This window comes from Vulpes vulpes, chromosome 4, assembly GCF_048418805.1.
Source record: "Vulpes vulpes isolate BD-2025 chromosome 4, VulVul3, whole genome shotgun sequence".
In the NCBI taxonomy this organism is placed as follows: Eukaryota; Metazoa; Chordata; class Mammalia; order Carnivora; family Canidae; genus Vulpes; species Vulpes vulpes.
Window position 1 is genome coordinate 42,826,384 of NC_132783.1, and position 21,570 is coordinate 42,847,953.

The window sequence follows — 21,570 nt, forward strand, 5'->3', positions numbered from 1 at the left end:
AGACTCTTCTCCTTTGCTATTCTACTCCTAATAATAAGTTCTTCTTTCTTAGAAAGAAATTCTGTGTTTTTATGAACAAGCATTATTTTTCTTGGATGAATTATTCTAAAAGCATAAATTATTTAAGTCTCTTTACCAAGTCTAAGTTTGCAATGAATATTTTATGGATAACATAATGGTTGAAATATAGAGGGTCTTGGCTTATTGAAGTTTTTCATTGAGTGTTGAAAGTGTGAGATATTGCTTCATTCTTATTAAATATTAGTAAAAAATGGTGTGTAGCAAAACCATTATTTATGTCACCTTTTATGTCTCAGGAAAAAGAATTTGATCGGCTGCCAGGCTTATATATTCACCTTTCCCAATGGATTTTTGAAAAATATTAAAGTATTGAATATGAAGAGTATCAGTTCTTAATAGGTTTTCATAGCTGTTTTATGCTTTTTTTTTTGAGAGAGAGACTATATAACGTCTGCTAACTTCACCAAAGATTCTTTAATTGCAACTAAATCAGGATAAACTACAGGAAAGTGATAGTGTTATAAAATTGTTGGTGAAATGTCATTTCCAGTTATTATATTGCTCTTGCTTTTCTAAATACACCTTTTTAAGTTGAAATATGACCTTGCTAAACATTTATAGCTGGAAAATGGATTTCATATGAGGGTTTTGGTAAAACTATAAAGCTTAGAACTGTGAGCTGAAGAATGACCAGCTGAATTGGGGTTTATTTTACTGCTTATCATTCCTTTTGGTTTGTAATGACTAAGATAAACTACACCAGGCTTGTACTCTAATTCGAAACTTAGATACCCTCTAATAGTGAATATCCAAAATGCCGTACAATTGGCTGCTCTAAAATGAAAGCCATTTATTCTCAAAGTCATTGTTGTTCAATATAAACACCACACGTTGTTCTCCATCCAAATTTCTAAATCTCAGTTTAATGGAGGCAGTGATAGATATTTCCCTAAAGATAAAACAATAGAAAAGCTCCTCCTCAAGAAATGAAACACAGAATCACATCAATTGGTAATGACTAAAATACTTAGATAGATCACATAAGTAAGGAGGAGAGAAAGAAAAGATAAAAAGTAAACTAGGAGACAGGAAAAAAGGATCAAAGGGTAGGTATGAAAGAAACAAGAGGAAGGTAAAGAGCGAGACGAAGACAAATAAGGAACAGGTTCATCCAGAGGAAGGAAGGAGGAGAAATTGGAGAGAGAGAGAGAGAGAGAGAGAGAGAGAGAGAGGATGAATAAGGAGAAAGGAAGGCAGAGGAGAGCCAAACCAACAGGAAGAGGGGAAGAGGGCTGCCCTCACTGGGACTGTGCTGAGGACATTAGGGACTGCAGCAACTTCTACTTTCTGGATTCCAAAGCTTCCAAAGATTAGTATTTTGCTCTCTGTCTTCTATTTTTCTTAGTTAGACCGATTCAAAGAACCACCTGCTTATGGACCTATGTGTGATATCCTGTGGTCAGACCCCCTGGAGGACTTTGGAAATGAGAAGACTCAGGAACATTTCACTCACAACACAGTCAGGGGGTGTTCGTACTTCTACAGGTGAGGACGGACAGCTCGCCTTCGGGAGCACATTTGGTTCATAAATGTTCTAAGTTATCAGTTCATGTCTTGCTCGATGTGTTTGTGTTGTTTACGAGACTTCTGTGGGAAACAAGGACAAATGAAAGATTCACTTTGCAAGCCTGCCTCAAATGGGCTCTTAGCACTTGCAAAAGGAAAAGGTAAATAAAACATTTACATGAATACAGAGATATAATAGAAGAATAGAAAAGTCATAAAAGAGGCATGTGATATCAGGGTGGTGAAGCAGCCAAAAAAGATAATGGAATTTAGTAGAAAATGTGTTCTGTTTCAAGAACTGTAGAAAAAAAATACAATGCCAGCCTTGATTTTTTTTTATACAATTATACAATCACTTAAGACATTTTTTACCCATTTTCATAACTTAAATCAGAAAAACAATTTTAAGTCTGTTAATTAAATGATATTGAAGTTTCTCCTAAACTTTCTTAAGTTTGTTACACTTCCTGGATAAATTAAAATTAGCAGCAGCTCAGTACATAGGGACCATAGTAAATTGATTTTTAGCACTTTGACAAGCCGCTTTCCAAAACTGTTACAGTAATTTTTATATTTGCCAGTATAGGGGAATCTGCCCATTCCATAACGTTTCAGAGCACCTCAGAAAGAAATCCACAATACAGTTGTGTCTTTGCCTCCTCACGATTTTCCTGATGTCTCAACTCAGGTGTTGCCCCTGCATTTGATTATACTGTTTCCCTAGGTTCTCTTAGCATCAGACACACAGTTTAAAACAAAGCGTTGTGGAGGGAGAGGGTAACTGGGTGACGGGCACTAAGGAGGGCACTTGATGGGATGAGCACTGGGTATTATACTATATGTTAGCAAATTGAATTTAAATTTAAAAAAAAAAGAGACACAAAGTTTATGTGACAGTGGCCAAAGTGACAGGAGAAAGAAGTTGTGGAGAAATCGAGAATGTTCAATTCTATTGATACATAGTCTTTAAGCAAAAGAAAACAAAACAAAACTTACACACCAAATGTGATGTACACTGAAGTTTATGCCCAATTCCAGCCCCGTCAAGGAAGAAACTGGGAGGGCAAGGGGAGCTCAGACGTGGCACACATCTTCCTTAAGTGTAAGAGTAAGCAGCTCTCACTCAGCCTTCTATATAACATCTATCAGGGGAAACATTTTGTTCCATACTTTAAGTTTTCCTTACAGGGGGAAAAAGCTTCCTTTTATACATCTGTTGAAGTGATTGAGGAATTAGTTTGTGAACAGAAAGTCTTATATACTGTAAAGCATCCTTCAAAGAATACTTTTTGTTATAAATATTGATAATGAGGTTTGCTCTCAGCTTATCAGAAAGGTTACAATTCATTTCTATGTTTTGGAAATTTGAGCACCAGGTCTCATGACTCCATTTTGGATGAAATGAAGAAACATGGTAAAAATATTTCTGCAAAGCCTGACGCTTCTTTTCAGTAATTAATTTGGAGGTAATCTGTTATTAAATATGCTAAAAGTTTTTATGAAAAGATAAATATTATTGATATACATCAAAGTGAAGTTTTCCGTTTTTAAAATTTAGTTTTAAATCCCTGGGCATAGCATGGGTGTTTAAATTACCTACTCAATGCCACTGGGTTGTGCCTCAGTACTACAATAGCAAAAAGCCAAACCTCTTGATTGTGATATTGAGGCACATTGCATTGATCTTTCTTTTTATTCATAATATAACATTCTTCTATTAGTTTTCTGAGTCAGCTGTTCAAATAAATCGTATTCTAAATGAGGTTCTGTACTGAACTTACATAAAGTTATGGTATTTTTGTTTTATCAATATAGACACAGATGTGTTTACATCAGAGATAAAGTCCATCAACTAGATAATTAGAGGATTATGCTTGTTTTCACACTTTTGTTCTCTACAAAATGGTTATTTAACTCCTCTCATTAGAGGTTCTTTAGTATCTGTAGCCATGACAGATGCTGAATATCTAAATGCACAGCCTATAGGCTCTGATGAATGGCAAAGGAATCTGTATTCTGTTTTATCTAAGGAGGAGAAAAGGGACTCTTTCCTTCCAGAGCTTTTAGATTCTTTTGTCTTTAGTTCCCTCAGAGGTGGCAAGGCATCCTCTGTGGCTGCACTTCATAAAGCTGATCTAGAGAGACACAGGGAGAGCAGTAAAACTAGTGGCAGAGAAACTCGGTGACAATTACCTGTTTGAGTTATTGGCAGTTATTTTGATTGACAACTCCCAGTTTTATTTTACATGTTTATAGAGAGTCTGCAAATTTAATTTGCTGTGCCACCCTATCCTCATCTGACATATTGTCTGGGCCGTGATTTAAATAAAATGAAGTTTTACAGAAAAATCCATCAGTAAAAATGCATGAATGCCGCGATGCGTTAGGGAAGAGAGGCACTGTGACCTAGGGGAGGGGATCCTCTGCTTTTGCCCTGGTGCTACCAATATCTTTGTAACCTTAGACTGGAGTTTGCAAACTCAAATGCCTGTGATGTCTAGAAAGGTACTTGAGAATCGTGAAACAGGCCTAGACTTACACTGTAAAAATTTGTGAGGATCCTGACAAAGCAGAGGTAAGAATTTCATTTTCATGTAGACCAAACAAAAACTGTTGGCTGGATTTGGTGCTTGGGTTGGCAGTTTGTGTGTCTGCCTTGGATGAATCACGTAAGCTTTGTGTTCTAAGCTTAGCTTACTTCAAAAGGAGTGAGTTAAATCAGATATTCTGAAGTTTCCTCTAAACTCTGAGACTTAAAGAACATCTTTACAGTCATTTTAAAAGTGTTTTTGAAGCTGCAAATTGTGGCTCACTCAAATCACTGCTGATCTCTTAATCACAGATCAGCGGTGTGTCAGCTCTTCACACGCAGCCCACCTTCCCTTCTGCAGTTGACACTCTTCCCAACCCCTTCCACCTGGAAATCTTCTGGTTCCTCCTTACCACGTATCCTGATTCTCCTCTAAGTTATCGTGCAGATCCCTGCCTTTTGAGCTGCTCTTTCTTGGTCATTCTTCTGCTTTCAACATTTTTTTCTTCCCCTGGAGCCTCACCTATTCCATTAGCTTCACTGTAAACTGTCAACTCTGGGTTTGATTGCCAGATCTAGCCCCTTCATCTATTTCTCTTTTCCTGAGCTGGACTTCTCTATTTCTAAAGTAGCTGCTGGAAGTTCTTATCTTATATGTCCCATTGTCACCTTAACCTAAACTCACCTTGCCTGAAAAGGCCTATTATTTACTTCCCCACTGGAGCTTCCTCCTGGTTAGCCTGTTTCTATTAACAGTTCTATGAATGGTCATGCACTCTAGAAAATATCTTCACTTTTTCTTTTTGCACTGAAATCACCATCAGTCATCACATTTTACTGACCCTTTCTTAAAAATATCACCGGCATGTAGACTATTCTGCCTTCCTTTGTTCCTACTCTGAGTTCAAGACTTTCATTTTTAGTTTGTTGAAATCACACATAAATTTCACAATGTCCTTCCCACTCACTCCCCCAAGCCGTATGGTTTCCTTAATGGGTGTCCTTTTGAGAATTCACTCACTCATTCAATTATTTAACAAACATTAGTTGAACTCCTATTATATGTGCCTTCTGTGAGGCTTTACAGATACTCAGAATACCTGTCTTTGAGGGAGAGTGCCTTTGAGTGGCAAAGACCCAAAACTATGACAAAATTCAAGGTGAGAAATGCTGTGAGAAATGTGGAAATTATCATACACGCACACGTGTACACAGATGTACGCACAGTTGGGGGGCCTACCCCACAGAGGAGTGAATTGGAGTTTAAATGACAATGTGTGGTAGAAGTGTTACTAGATCTGAGTTTTAAAGGATGAATAGGACCTATCCAACCAGAGTCATTTGGGAAGGCTCTTTGAAGACAGAAAAAGGAGTGTTTATGAAAATATGGAAGAGAGTACATCTAGAACACCGCTAGAAAGATGACCATCTGAATGGTCCCATTCTACCTCTCATTCCAAATTATAGTCAGCTGCTTTAGGATACACTAAAGCTGAACATCCATATAGCTAAATTATTCTACTTTTATTTTTATATTCACTAGAAATGTGTACATGTTTGCACCCAAAAGATTGCTCATAGCAACAACATCTGTAATAGCCAAGAAATGGAAGCAACCCAAATATCTATTTAATAGAATGAATAATAAGTTGTATGTAGTATATCTACACACCTAAATACAGCAGATGAGAAGGGGTTAACCAAACTGCATATAACAACATGGGTGAATGCCACAAATAGAGTGATGAGCAGAAGCCAGATTACTAGAAGCACATGTTGATGATAGCGTTGAAATGAGAGTTTAACAATACAGAAAGCTAATCTATAATGTTCAAAGCCAAAGTGGCAGTTACCTGTAGTGAGGAGGTGATAGTGACTCAAAGGAGTTGGGGAAGAGTGCCTGGGGTTCAGGTAATGAATGCTCTGTGTCTTGATCTAAATGTTAGTTATGAGGGGAAGATAGATGATCAATTTGTAATCTGATTTGAGGCAGTTTTCTGTATAAATGCTAAGCTTCAATAAAATGTTTGTCTTAAATAAAAATTGCTCACTGCTCCTAAGGCAGCCTGCAGCCAGGTGCAAGTGAGGACTTAAGCTCTGGTGGGAAGAGTTGGAGCCCTTCCAGACTTGATACGTAGTGGGCAAAGTGAAATTAGTTGGTAGAACCCTGGGGCAAAGGGAAAAAAAAATGCAGCCAGCCTTGGGAAGAGATATGCCTGACAGCATCCAGGTGATGCCGAGACACCCCAAGGCTTAAAACCCATTACCCAGCCCCCAGAAACAGAAGAGGAACTTGGCAGTTGGGCAGTCCTCCCTTACTACTGGGCTGAAAGAAGGTAAGGACACCAAGGAGGCAACGAGAGGCTTCCTCCTGGCCCGTAAGCAGGCGTTGTGGGCTGCCTGCCTCTGCTTTGCTGAACCTGATGAGGGAGAGAAACTCTTTGCCTCTCTCACTTGCTGGACTGCTCTGTTGGGGCCACTCCAGCAATTGAGTGTAAACTCCCATAATCTGACAGATTGCAGCTAAGGATTTAGGGTATGAAAACAAAGGCAATAATGTCCATCTCTTAAGGCATTCACCATTGCTGGAGAGCAGATATATAAACATAATTTACAGCACAACATGATGAATGCTATCTGAAAAAATGTTATGGGAGCATGGTGGGTGCAGCAGTTCTGTACACCTCAGGGTGAGTAGATTTGGGGGGAAGGGTTTATAGGTGATAATTCAGCGAAGGTTTGGCAGAAGGGTAGGCTTTTCCAGAAGGAAAAAATACTCAACTATATCTAAAAAGACAAACCTAGGAGGCTTAATTAGTTTAATTTAAACTAATTAAACATAGTTTAATATAGGAAAGAATGAAAGTAAGAGAGTAAACAGAGTGAGTCTAATAATAGCTGTTTTCTTTAATGCCAGAACAGTTTTTCTACCATTTCTACCTTCCTTACCTGTTCATGCTCAGTCTGCATCTCTCTCTCTCTGTCATTCGAACTCCTTTCCTGTCTAGTGTTCCCCATACATCATTACCTTTATGATCTAACATGAGTCACAACTAATACATTTAGCAGTGTTAAAAAAAAAATCAACAGATTAAACTTTAAGATCTAATTGGCTTTATTAAACGATTCATGACCTGGGCAGTGTCCCTGCTAGCAAGTAGAGGGGCTCTGAGGAACCATACAGAACGGAAAGTCTTTATAGGGAAGAGGGTGGGGCGAGGGGTTATTTAGAAAAGAAAAGAAAGTCTTGTTTCAGGCCAGTGACTTTGCTGTGGGGGAGGGGCAGAGGGTCTCACACACATGACCTCATCTGCACTTGGTGGAGGCAGAGGGCCCATGTGACGGATTACCTCACTGGTGCTGGTCAGAACATTCCTGACTTGACTGACCAGTTAAGATTTACTTTTCTGGGGAAGGCTGAAACTTCCATTAAGTTAGGTATGAAACCCCAGTTGATGATTTGGTCTAAGTGATGCCATTTGGGGCATGTAGATTTCTTTTTCACAATTACTACTAGAATCTGAGATTGCTGAATCACTTCTATGCTGTGTTGTTTCTTCCACACCATAGTGGTGGAGAGAAAATTAGGAATTGTTAAATGTCTACCACTTTCAGTCGGGCCCCGGACTAGGGGTTTACATATATTGCTAACTCATTTAATCTTTATCTCGTGTCTATGATATAAATGCTACTGCCTACATTTGTACCAGTGAGGTAATTCAGGCTCAAAGAGGTTAAGCAGTTTTCCAGAATTTACACGGGAAATTGGAATAAAACCCAGATCTAAGTATTCCCACTATTCATGGAAATTTCCACCTCCTTTTCTACCCAGAGAAATGCATTCTCTAGTGCTTCAAGAATAATCATGTTCCAAGAGGCAAAAAAAGCATTTTCAGAGAGTACAGCTCTTTCTCCAAACGCAGTAGCGCATGCTGGTAAAAATGAATATCACAAAGCTGAAAGTATCGGTGGTCTTCGCTGATCTTTGCGTTGAGTCTTATTTCAAGTCATGTCCAGGACATTGGGTTCAAACAAAACCATCCTAAGGTTGGTTGCCTGACAAGGGTGTCCACGGAAGGGTGTGAGTAGAATTGAGATCCAGCCAGCCCTGTGCTCAGAAGGAGGCCGTAGGCCCTATACTTGGGCTGACTGGCCCTGAGGAAGAGAATCTCTTTTGCTTTCATGGGCACAGAACATAGAAGCGTCACATCATTAATGCAAAGAAAATAAAAAAAGAAAACAAAAGATCTAACATGGGAAAGATTTTTTTTTTAAAGCTTCCTCAGACCAATGTGCTTTCTTTGTTTCATAATATCTCAAGAAATGCTTTACTTTCTTTCCTACCTGAATAATAAATAGCCCTCAATACAGAAAAACTATACACTTATCATACCACCCCTCCCTATGCCTAATATAGCCTTCTAGCAGATGGAACAAATCACCAGAGAGTCTTTGACAAATTATTGGTGAATAAATGATTTTCCACCTCTCCCTGTGGTATTAGGGGTTCTGAAGCCTGCTTTCTCTATCATTCTACATATATCTTCTTTAGTGCCTTGTAACTTGAACACTATTTGGTTTACCATCATTTCCACTTATGGCATAAAAATGTTGTGAAACTGTTTGTTTTTTTCTGTCACCTAATATTATTAAAGACTTTAATGTATCCCAGGCAGGTGGTTGACCAATAATGGGAATCTAGATGGTATTCAAGTGTTTTCTAAATTTATTTTTTAAATGTTTGTAATTTCTAGAGAGTTTGAGCATTTGATTATGTATGTGTTTAAATTTCTAAGGATTTTCTTCTAAATGAGTTCCTTCCAAGTAATAATACAAATGTTCCTCACTTAATGCTATTAACCTAGCAGATTGCTGCAAGGTTAATTTTATTTTCTTTAGAATGCTGTTAAAAATCAGATATATACTTCCATGAGGGAAAACTTTAACACAAAACAGTATCAAGCTTAGCATGAAGAAAATGTATTAAAATTATGCTTTCATAAAACTAGTGTAGATTCTAACAAAAGGAAAGCATAAATTTAAAAAATGCTGCCAGGCCATTTGCTCAAGGACAAAAAGTGACAAACCTAGACAAACAACCTCTATCTTACAGTAGTACAACAAGACAGTAAACTATCTTTCTAAAGAAGTATTTCAAAGGCAGAAGAAATAAACAACTGAAGGCGATAGGCACCCTACTCTGTAATCCCTTGGCTGAGTACTTTATGGCTAAATATGTACAAACGTGCTATTTTTTAAAAAACAAACCAGTGTCTCAGCAATTAAGCTTTCTTTAGTTGACACACACTGATCTGGGAAGGTCATATACTCCCCTTTTCCTAGGGTAGAACACAAGTCTTAGAAGACACCGTTGGTCAACTCTTGACCTAGGTAATGTATGGACACATTTCCATGGATACCCTCTGGGCCGTGTTCTGCAATTTGTAGGTTACACTAATGTTCATCGGTTACATGGTCCTTTTACTGGGCTGACTTGTGACAACTAGGAAGTAAAGGCCTCATGAAGGTCTCGTCTTTTTCTCTCCTTAACAAATTGCTAGAATATTCCAGAACACACATGCATATACACACAAATGCACATAAAAGTGTGCATGTGCGGAGAGACTATTTTTGATTTCAGATTCCATTTTTGCAAAGAGCTGAATCCTTTTTATAATCAACGTCTCTCCTGTGATGTGCCATATTAATATTTTTTCCCTTTTAATCAGGGAATTCTTACAAAACCTGTAATAGAGAAACTATTTTCATTTTCTCTTATATAATAAATTGAGTGACATGTACTATTTAGCACTTATTTAAAGTGCTAGTTTTATAATTGCTGAATTGTTTCTTATACCACATATAGTTTGTTTATATTAAAATGAGCATTGAAAAAATGAGCATTGGTTTGCTGTCTCTTTATTTGAAAGATCTAAAATTTATTCCTTTTTATGACATACATTTATCTAATGAGAATTCTTAGAGCAGACACAAAGAGACTGCCAGTGATTTTACAAGTTAAGTTTGTAATTTGAATTTCATTTTTAATGTTCTTATCTTTGGTTTTGAGACTTCCTTCACAGACAAAGTCATCTTGATTATATGTTTAATATTTTATTAAGTCAAGGTAAAGAATAAGTCGTAAGATGCAGTTCTGTTGATCATATTTAAAGTACACAGTTTAGGGATCCCTGGGTGGCGCAGCAGTTTGGCGCCTGCCTTTGGCCCAGGGTGTGATCTTGGAGACCCGGGATCGAATCCCACGTCGGGCTCCCGGTGCATGGAGCCTGCTTCTCCTTCTGCCTGTGTCTCTGCCTCTCTCTTTCTCTCTCTGTGTGTGACTATCATAAATTTAAAAAAATAAAAATAAAAATAAAAATAAAAAAAATAAAGTACACAGTTTAAAACCTGTGAATTCCATAATTCTGTTTAGACTTTGATATAACAGTTAATATCCTCATAACTAAGTTGGTAATTTGGTTTCCAGAGGACTTAGTCTCTCCCACTCCATAACTGAGTACACTGTAGAGCACTCAGGCATTTATGTGTACCCAAATACAAATAGTCCTATATTTGAGAAAATGGAGGTTTATATTTTAAATTCTATTCTCGTGTTATATTGATGCTGCTGTTCACTTGTGTTTAAATGTAGACTTGATCATACTGATTTTCTCTATGAGTGGACATTTTTCTAGTGGTGTTATATAATGGCCTACTTTCTTTGTCCAATTCACACATCTCCAACCCTTTCTGATTATGTAAAAAAGTAGAGCTGCAGGTGCTTTTACTACCACAGGGGGATTAAAAAAACAAACAAACAAAAAAAACAAAAACAAAAACAAAAAACCTGTCCTGAGAGCCAAGAGGTTTGTTTCATGAATGATGTATGCTTGATTATGCTTGATCAAATCACATAGGTTGGGATGTTACAGATAAATGTGCTACTCTTGACGATTTCGTAACAGATGCTTCTTTCTCTTCTCTTTTTGTCTCTGGCAGTTACCCAGCTGTATGTGAATTCTTACAGCACAATAACTTGTTATCTATACTCCGAGCCCATGAAGCCCAAGATGCAGGGTGAGCAGTTTTGTGGGTTTATGGAAACCATGCGTTGCCCCTGGGTCAAGGTTCCTCACTTTGTTCAGGCTGTGAAGGATCCCTTCTGCTGCTGCGCTCTTTCCCTAAAGAAATTATATCTTGAATTGTCTTCTGATGATGCAGATATGGCAGGGTCTTGGGGAATGTGTGGTTGCAAAGGTGTTGTAAAGTCCCCTTTAAAGTGCCTCCATTTTTAGCTGGAACAAGTAAAATTTTCAGCTGGCTTTTCTAAGAATTCATAAGGATCCCTCTGATTTCTTTCCATTCCTGCTCTTCCCACTGTCCAGTAAGTGACTAAATTATCGACATCTTTTCAGCCTTGGTTGGCAATGTGAATGAGAATCACACATAAATATTTAACAGATAGCACATGGTGTACTCGTTTAAAGAATATCCTCCCTGACCCCTGTGAAGTTTTAAAGGACAAAAGCAGAAGCATTTAAATGAGGGAGAAAATCCTATATTCTAACTAATAAATGCATAACAGGATTTTGTAATACCCAGTACATTTTAAAATTTAGGGTCCAGAGTTAGTGTAATTATTAGTATAATTGGTAGGCCAATTATACAGGCTTAGAAAACTAAGAAACATCAGATATGCAGTTTGTGCATTAAATCTGTATTAGGGAGAAAAAAGCATAATGAATCTAGGATTTAAAGTCCAGTACCCTTTTCAAGAGGTTCTACTGAAAGGTATTGTTTGCCTTCAAATGCTTAAACTCGTTTCTTCATATTCTGAATTTTCTGAAAGGGAAGAACACTTAATATTATAATCTGTATGCTGAAATTAGGACTAGAGATGACTGCATTCTGAAGTAAGCCTATGTCTAATGATCTTAAGTCAAGGCAGATCCTACGTTCCTTTCAAAATAATTTTTTTTCAAGCAATGATCAACAGGTATGAACTGATCCAATACTGTGTTTTCAGTGTGTCATGGCTGACCTTTGAAATAACCTGTTGATATGCCCAATAAGGTCCTCACATAATTTCTTTTTTTCTTTTTTCTTTTTTTCCACTTTTCAGGGCAGTGGTGTCACCATGCTTTTTTGACTAACTGTCCCAACTGAATACTTTTTTTTAAAGATGTTATTTATTTATTCATGAGAGAGAGAGAGAGAGAGGCAGAGACATAGGCAGAGAGGAGCAGGGTCCATGCAGGGAACCTGATGTGGGACTCAGTCCCAGCACTCCGGGATCATGCCCTGGGCTAAAGGCAGACGCTTAACCACTGAGCCACCCAGGTGTCCCCAGCTGAATAGTTTAAGCAGCTTTATATTAATCCCGCTACAGACCTGAAATCACCTGCTCATTCAAAAATATTTTAAGTTCATCAGTTAAAATCAATTAGCATATTTGTTTGAAATAAGCATTTGATTGATTAATTGGGGAAAATTGAGATTATGTCATCTAGTTTCTTTGTTTTTATTTGTTGTGAAGTAGGCATAGCCAATCACATTTTATAATGTCAAGGTACTAAGATTGAGAGTGTCAACTATCTTTCACATTCTGATTTTTTTCCCACCAGAAATGTTCAGTCCAATATGCAGAATAAATACTTCTAGAACATTTCAAAAGATCTTTAAGAAGATATTTTCCTCTGGGAAGTGTGGATTATGATTTTGCGTTGAATTACATCCTCCCCTAGGTCTCTTAAATTTAGGAAAGACTTCTTTGGAAATTGTACATGTGATTGTATGTTTTCATTGTCAACCTTGAGAGGAATTCATGTCTGTAAATAACAGATTTTAGAGAGAAAATTTTGTTTTATGTTATGTAATTGAGTTCTCTTAGAGTGATAAAAATGTAACTTGAATATTCTGTTTTAAATCTGTAATTTGATATCATCTTTTCTCACATAGTAGCCTTATTGTAACTCATCTTTGTTGTTTTTAGGTATCGCATGTACAGGAAAAGCCAAACGACAGGCTTCCCTTCTCTAATTACAATTTTCTCAGCACCAAATTACTTAGATGTATACAATAACAAAGGTAAGTGGCTTTAGATCCCTCTTACACTCTTGCATACCATGTGCAATAATTCCTAAGCTGTTTGGTCTTAATGAAGCATTTTTAGCCGTTCTTTTTCCCCTTGCTTTTTCATTTATTGTTGAATGCAAATTTTGTGATAGTCTTCAGAGTTAACAAATTCAACTGCCAGACATGGAGCCCAGGCACTGTCACTTTTTAACTGTTCTCCAGGAGATTCGAATGTATAACAGGGTTTACAGTGAACTGTTTTGGTAGATACAGGTTTTAAAGATTTTATTTATCTATTGGACAGAGAGGGAGAGAGCACAAGCAGGGGGAGAGGCAGGCAGAGGGAGAGGGAGAAGCAGGTGCCCCACTGAGCAAGGAGCCCAACACAGGGCTCTATTCCAGGACCCTGAGATCATGACCCGATCCAAAGGCAGACCCTGACTGAGCCACCTAGGCGTCCCATAGATACAGGTTTTAAAAGAAAAAATAATTGAAAGTAATCCAAAATCGTGATTCTTAAAAAGGATGTGGATTTCAGTAAGAACAGTGTGATTGTACATGTAAGAGATTAAGAAAAGTAAAAGAAGTTATTGCTTCAAATTCACAAATTGTGTTTATTGAGTACTTACCATTGAGTTGGATCCTGTGCTAAGCAGACACATGTTCATTTTTTAAAACTTGAATTAAACTTCAAATCATTAGCCCCCACCGCCTTTTGATATTCAGAGTGAGTCTCTATGGCTAATTGCTTTGCCCCAGGTCCACTCAGGTAGTAACTAACTAGAATCAAATCCACATCTTCTGGTTTAGTGTCCTGTACTTCCTTTTTGAAACTCCAAACTTGTGTGCCTACAAAAGACCAGAAAATGAGGGTATTATTTCCATAGGGACTATAGGGAAGAGAGAAGGAGCAAGGAACACATTATCTTCTTTTATAATTTCTTTAAATAATTTCTTTATTTGAAAATGACAGGGAGTGTTACAGTATCACAGGTGTGACAGAATGGGTGATAAAATGTGAAAAAGCAAGGGCAGCCCAGGAGGCTCAGCGGTTTAGCGCTGCCTTCAGCCCAGGGCATGATCCTGGAGACCCAGGATCAGGTCCCACGTCAGGTTCCCTGCATGGAGCCTGCTTCTCCCTCTGCTTGTGTCTCTGCCTCCCTCTCTCTCTCTCTCTCTCTCTCTCTCTCTGTCTCTATCTCTATCTCTATGTGTCTCTCATGAATAAATAAAATCTTTTTAAAAAATGAAAAGCCATTAACTTTAGCTGGCATTGGTCTAGATAATATTTATGCAGCATATCTGAATGTGGCTTTCTGAGATCCTTGCCTCTCCCCTCACACACATGCACATGCACATCTGTGCTGTCCTCTAGATTCAGCACATGACTTTCCCACCCATGCTTCCACCCCCGTAGCCCAGAGAGACATGCCTGCTGGGTGGGATGGGTGCACCAGTCTCATCCACTGCCATTTTGACTGTGGTGGGCCCTCCTCTGTGGCTCTGGGGTAAAGTTATCAGAAGGGGCTGTGAAGTTTCTGTCACAACGATGGATGGTAGGGGGTAAGGGAGAGTCATTCCCTGTTTCCTATTTGTCTAATTTCTAGAAAAGAGGAGCTGTCTTTAGGACTCTGTGGCAAGAAGCCTACAAAATAAAATAAAACATATTCTCAGCCATATGTCAAGTGCTTATAAAGCCAAAGACATTTGGGTAATTTAATACACGTATGTCATTAAGTAAAACTAACAGAGTTAAACACAGTGCTTTGGGCAAGGACTGATATTCTGGTATGGTCAGAGAAGACCTTGTTTAAGGTAAAATGTGACCTGGGCATTAAAGAATGGTTGAGCATTTGATTAGAAATATTAAAATAAAATAAAACAAAGTCAAGAGCAGTGTTTTTGAAACATTTTATTTTTAAGCAGCACTTTTTTTTTTTGCCAGGCCAAATCTCAATCTTGAAGCCTTTTGTATAAAACCAGTAGGACTGAATTCCCTTGGATTGGATATGGGTTCTCATTCAGAGACTTCCCCTGGTACCTGTAAGGAATGCAAGGACTCAGTAGGTCACCTTGCATGTCCCATCATGATCCTACTATTTCCCCAAAATATATACAGTATGAACACGAGCTCCTTATTTCTTTATGGTATTAAAACTATTTTTTTTTTTCTATTTCACCTAGTGAAAGCAGAGCCCAAACAAGTAATTTTCTTAACAGAGACTAAGTAGCATGGACTATACATACAAGTTTTTTTTAACAATTAAAAAAAGTCAAAACAGTAAGAAAAAAAAAGAAGAAAATTGGGATTTCACTCCATAAAAACAGACTTAGACTTTTTCCACTTGCCATAATACTGGGTAGCAATTTTGCTTGAGACCATTGGCTATTTCTGCTACAGGGTATGCATTGCTTCTTTGTCTATGATTCTGATTTAACAAGGTACTAACTTAAAAAATAATAATAATGATAATAGCAGTGGATTGTGATCTTTGAGGTTCTGTAGTTCTTTCACTGTGTTCTCTTGTTTAGTGTAGATCACAATCACTCAGGAAGGGGAGGGAAGCATTTCATTTTGGAACCTTTTCATAAAAGAAAAAAATTCTCCTGAGAGAAAAAGATAAACTGATAGGAAGAAGAAAGATATATTATTCAGGTTGAGCATAATTTCAAAAGACTTTTGTGTAAAATCTCTGAAGCACTTTAAAACTATTATGCTAACACTGTGTACAGTATGTGGGAGTGGGAGTCAGTTTTTCACGGCTGAAGTGAGGATTACTGTATTTGAATAAAATAAATGTTAATGAGAATGGTAAAAGACAGTGCAAGAAAACTGGGTCACAGGCACCTTTGAAACATAATCAATGGAAAGACAGCAGTGAAGAATCTCCAAGTTAACCATTTGATTCTTAGAGACAAATGACCAGAAAAGGCTCTGGAGTTATATCTAACCCAGTAGTTAAAATATGATCTGTTTTATAAGGGCCTGCAAGTCAAGGCGGCAGTGATAGCTTTTCAGCAAATGAAGCAGTGAGGAAAATGGGTTTATTTGGCCATCTTAAAACCAGTATGATCAGCTTCATTTTTAAATGTCTGTTAGTTCCAATCAGTAGTTCATCCTTGCCTGCAATGAAAAGCAGCTTTCTAAAAGTTAGGAGGACTGTAAGTGGCCCATCCTGGGTATAGCCTGTACTACTTCAGGCAGTTCTTACCCTTTTCAACCTGCACCACCACAGGCAGATAACTCACCCATCCCCTGGCCTCTGTGTCCTCACTTGACAATTCGTGCCTTCTTCCACAACATGCTAGGGCAGAAGGTATAGATTGGAATCACAGCTCTGCCATTAAACAGCTATCTCATTTACATTTATTGACGTGCAGTGACATTTCTGCAAAATGGGGGAAAAAATTTTCTTCTGTGAATAATAGATGTAATTACTTTGAAACAAAATGCTGTGCAGTATTAGGATATTATCATCATTGAATATTTTATGCTGCTATCATTATGCCACCTGTCATCGGCTACAGGAAAACTGACAGAAAATACCCCATTCTCCCCAGCCTCTTACTGATAGTTTCACTTTCTGGCTCAATCTGCCTTTATAACCCATGTCTCTACTTCTCTCTGGGGGAACCCTTTACCTTAGCTTAATTGTTCTACTTGTTGCCCTGAACAAACGTTGGCTGTCCCTCTTGCCACATCTTTGCCCATGTAACTTTTTTTCCTGTTTTGAATGCTTGTCCCCCTCTTCTCTGCCCATATGAATGGCCTGGACCCCCTCCAGTCTGTTTCTATGAGGACTTTGGTTGATAGTCATTCTCTGAATGCCTGAAATACCAATCATTTGCCCTTGTACTTACCATTTATTTTTTTTTCTAGTTAGCTTTTCCTATAGTTAGCATTCCTATAGCTTCCCAGATTATAATTAGTTTGAAGCAGGGGCTTTTTGATAACACACTGAAAAGCCAAGTAGCATGCATGGTAGGCCATCAACACATGCATTAATTGAAGCATTTTCTTTCTGGAAGTTAAATAGCAAGGCAGTGTCCTGAAGTACCCGACCGATATTGACCCACAGGGCTTCAGCTCACTTTAGGTTACTGTTGTAACCAGTTCTGATACCCTTTCCAAATTGGAGTTAAACATTTGCAGAGCACTTTGCACGTTTGAATTGTTTTTCTCCTGTGAATCTGTAGCCCTAAGGGTAAAGCCATTTCTTAATTACCCAAACACACCAAACGGAAGAAAACTGCAGTAATGACACATGCACCTTGCTTCTTCTTCTTCTTCAAATAATATGCCACTTGAAAGAATGACGTTAACCTCATTCACATCCGATGCAGCAGTTACTGAGAACTTACTATATACTAAGCACTGTGCTAGGTGCTGCGGGTATAAAATAAACAAGATGGACATTGTCTTCACCCTAGTGAGGTTTATAATTTGGTAGTGGGATAGACATTAAATAATGCCATCAATAATGATTCAGATATACTTGGAAAATATTACAAAGAAAAGAGTCATATTAACTAAGAGTGGAAACTAATCCACCAAAACCAAATAATACTAATAATAAGCTTAGCTGTCAAAGTGACATTAAAGCAATCCTAGGGTAAAACCTCTCATTATCTAGAAACACCATTTATCACCAGTGACAAATGTGAACTCTGCCTTAAACAAGTCAGTTTGGCCAAAAATTATAACCAGTTTCTGGAAAAATATGATTTTTTTAAAATTATATTTATTTACTCATGAGAGACACAGAGAAAGAGGCAGAGAGACAGGCAGAGGGAGAAGCAGACTCCCCACGGGGAGCCCAATGCAGGACTCAATCCCAGGACCCTGGAATCATGACCAAAGCCAAAGGCAGATAGATGCTCAACCACTGAGCCACCAAGGTACCCTGGAAAAATATGTTTTGAACCTTGATGTAAACAGTTAAGTCCTTTATCTCTCCAGTGATACACCTGTGCTTCAGAAAGATCTAAAGTAAATTACATGAGGCTACCATGTGGTGCCAATTCTTTGTAGTTTAGATGAGTTGTCATATGGGTGGGGGGAGCGAATGGGTAGATGAATATAGAGGAATACAGATCTACATGCCAGGGTATATAACTTAGTTCCAGGAAAAGCTACTGACAGTAAAATTAAGTAATTAAATGAAATTTATTAAATGAAATATATTTTGGATTTGAGAAGAAAAATCTACCAAACTAATTTAGTAATTAAAACCAGAGCTTAAAAATGATGAGGAAGAAGATCAATTCAGTATTAATATTGGTTAAGGAAGAAAGAGATGCAAAATTGAGTTTTGAAGATAAGACAAGAACAGCATCATTTGCTAAAATCCTAACATGCAAAAGTCTACCCTTTTTGATCAAGGGGAAAAAAAAAAAAGTATTATGATGGTTTGGACTTTTAAACTAGGCAAATTGATAGAATCGCTTTTAAAAAGCATTTCAGGGGCAGCCACGGCAGCTTAGTGGTTTCTTGCCACCTTCCTGGGGTCGAGTCCCGCGTCAGGTTCCCTGCATGGAGCCTGCTTCCCCCTCTGCCTGTTTCTCTCTCTCTCTCTCTCTCTCTCTCTCTCTCTCTCTCTTTCTCTGTATGTCTTAAATAAATAAATAAATAAATAAATAAATAAATAAATAAATAAATAAATAAAATTTTTAAGCATTTTAGCCCTATCAAAACTTGGCAGTCAACATCCTCAAATATTTCCCTTCAAAAAGTAGCCATGGACCTCAGAAGGATACTATACAAAGATAATTTACAGCTTGATATACCATTGTAGAGGGAGGATTGAATTGCTAATAGAAGAAACCAAGGTAAGACTCTAATTGGCAGTCATGATGTGGATAGGCGGAGATGCAACATATCTGAAGCCAGCTTGCCTTGGTCCTCTGCCATCAAGTGGGAGCACTCAGCCCTCAGTGACACCATCAGCACCTGGGCTGCCAGGCCTGAGAACCTCACTTCATATTCACAGTACAGTTCTTTCACACCAGGACCTTGCCTCAGCATTCAGGAATTGCATTCACAAGCTTAGTGATATGTGGCACCTGCCTAGTTCAGGAGCCAAATGTGGAACCAAGTAGATCAGATCCTTATCCTGGGTGGAAAAAAGATTATTGGGGTGTGTGGGGAACGGTCTCTAGAAGGGAGTAGAATTCATGCCTAGGTAACCCTAAGGTAGCGTCTTAGCCTCTTCCTCTACAGCATGCCAGAAAGCTGACTTCCCTACAAAATTGCCCACATTTTCTAAGCAGAAAGCCATTTCTGTAGAGTTTAAGGCCTATTTTAACCACAGGAATAAACTTTAGCTTGACATAAACATTTTTAAATCATGTTTTGGGACTTTACAACCACAGGCATAAAAATGATCACTAGTGCTAGACAAGCTAGATAAAATTAATCCAGAGATTTTGTCTAGTGGCAACAATTTCCCCAGCTCTTGCTTTTTTCCTGCAAATCAAATCAGGAAGATGCTCTTAATTGGTCTTGAGCAACTGTTTGCCAACATCACTTTTTTTTCAATATAAGAAATGTAAATACACATTCATGGTAGCATTTTGTTATTTGATATTTGCTAACAAATTGTAGGCTAAGTGTTTTTCTTGTTAGTAAAGCAAAACAATAACTAAAATAAGTCCTACCAAAAATTAATAATTCCTTCATTTATTTAGTAAGCTTTTTATTCTAAAAAATGAACATACTTAATCATTACCTCAGTGAATATTGTTTTACACATACAGGAAAGATAATTTCTTTATAATTATTGATTATTAAACCTAGGACGGTCTACCAAAAAATGGTATGGAATCTGTGACTTTATAAATGAACAAAGAAACCATGAAGAAAACTCTCAGCATTAACTTTTTGTATTATCACTCTGAGGTGGTAGAAGAGAAATTTATGTAGACATTTAAGGCAAAAGAGAACTTTCAGTTAGGAAGTTTTGATTGGTTTTCAGAGAAATCACCTCTCTGAAATGAATGGAGTGAGAGATTTTAGCAGAATGTCCCTTTTCACTGCTTTTTATATCCAGGACCCTAATATATAAAATTAATCTAACTATAATTATAATTTATTATTCTCTTATTATCATGGTCACCTTGACTACTACAACTTGATATATTTCCTTAAAATCATAGGTTGGTAATAATATATTTAGTAAATGCAAATATATCCCTTCAGTTGGGATTACATGTACACAAATGTTATTTGCTTTAATCATACATGTTGTATGTAATAATAATAATAATTACCTTGTGCTAGAAACTGCTCTAAGTTTCCGTGTGTAAATGCATTTAATCTCTCAATACTCCATGAATTATATTCTAATTTTGATTTTACTGTGGAAAAACTAGGGCACAGAGGGGTTGCATACTTTCCCCAAGGTTCACACAATCGGTCAGGGAATAGCACAGAGACTGAAACACGGCAGACTGACTCTGGGGCTCGTAAGTTATCCTCTCTCTGTGGTCTTCTAGGTCAGCTTTATTATCTGAAAGCTTTCAGGACAGTGTTTGTATTGATTCCCTGTTCAACCCATAGCTCCATTATGTGGAGGTGACTAACTGTTCTTCAATGTGAAAATCTTTTGAAATGAAAAGTCATTTGTTAGCCCTTTAAAACCACATGAATGTTATACATTCAGATATATACATTATTATAAGAATGGGGTACTCTCATATTCTTCTAAAAATAAATAATTAATTTCTTTCTTTAAAAAGTGTCCCTGAGGCACTTACACTTTTCCTTTGTTCTTTCAGCTCCACTGTGAAAGTGTCATTGCTGGAAGCCACTTTCTAAATAGATTAGTTTTCGTTCAGTCGTCCAATGGCTTACGTTAATGAGACAGAGGGTAAAATAGAAAATCCATCAAGATTTAATATTTAAGAATTAGGGGATCCCTGGGTGGCGCAGCGGTTTAGCGCCTGCCTTTGGCCCAGGGTGCGATCCTGGAGACCCGGGATCGAATCCCACATCGGGCTCCCGGTGCATGGAGCCTGCTTCTCCCTCTGCTTGTGTCTCTGCCTCTCTCTCTCTCTCTCTCTCTCTCTCTCTGTGACTATCATACATAAATAAAAAAATAAAAATTTAAAAAAAATTTAAAAAATATTTAAGAATTATCCTGAGTATATATTTTAATTGAATGCATGCTCAGTATCTTTGCTATGACAAAGGAACTTCTTGATTCCATAACCATCTACTACTACATAATTATCAATTTTGCTGGTGACGTAATTGTGGAACTTCCCTTATAAGTAAGTAATAACTCAGTGAGTGAGGTAATCCTTGCTTTTCTCAAAGTGTTGCCCATAGAAATACAGGATTTAGCTCTCAAAGTTATACAAGATCTTAAATGAGGATG

The 21,570-nt window shown here is 37.7% G+C and overlaps 1 protein-coding gene across 10 annotated transcripts in view; it reads left to right on the plus strand.

Moving 5' to 3' along the window:
- Positions 1–21,570, plus strand: part of PPP3CA (protein phosphatase 3 catalytic subunit alpha) — a 309,334-nt gene that overhangs the window by 242,234 nt on the left and 45,530 nt on the right. For all 10 annotated transcript variants that reach the window (XM_072755567.1, XM_072755569.1, XM_025983828.2 and 7 more), the window contains 3 exons: positions 1,427–1,566; positions 11,117–11,194; positions 13,110–13,204. In XM_072755567.1, the coding sequence (XP_072611668.1) occupies positions 1,427–1,566; positions 11,117–11,194; positions 13,110–13,204 (313 nt within the window). The remainder of the gene's footprint in view (positions 1–1,426; positions 1,567–11,116; positions 11,195–13,109; positions 13,205–21,570) is intronic.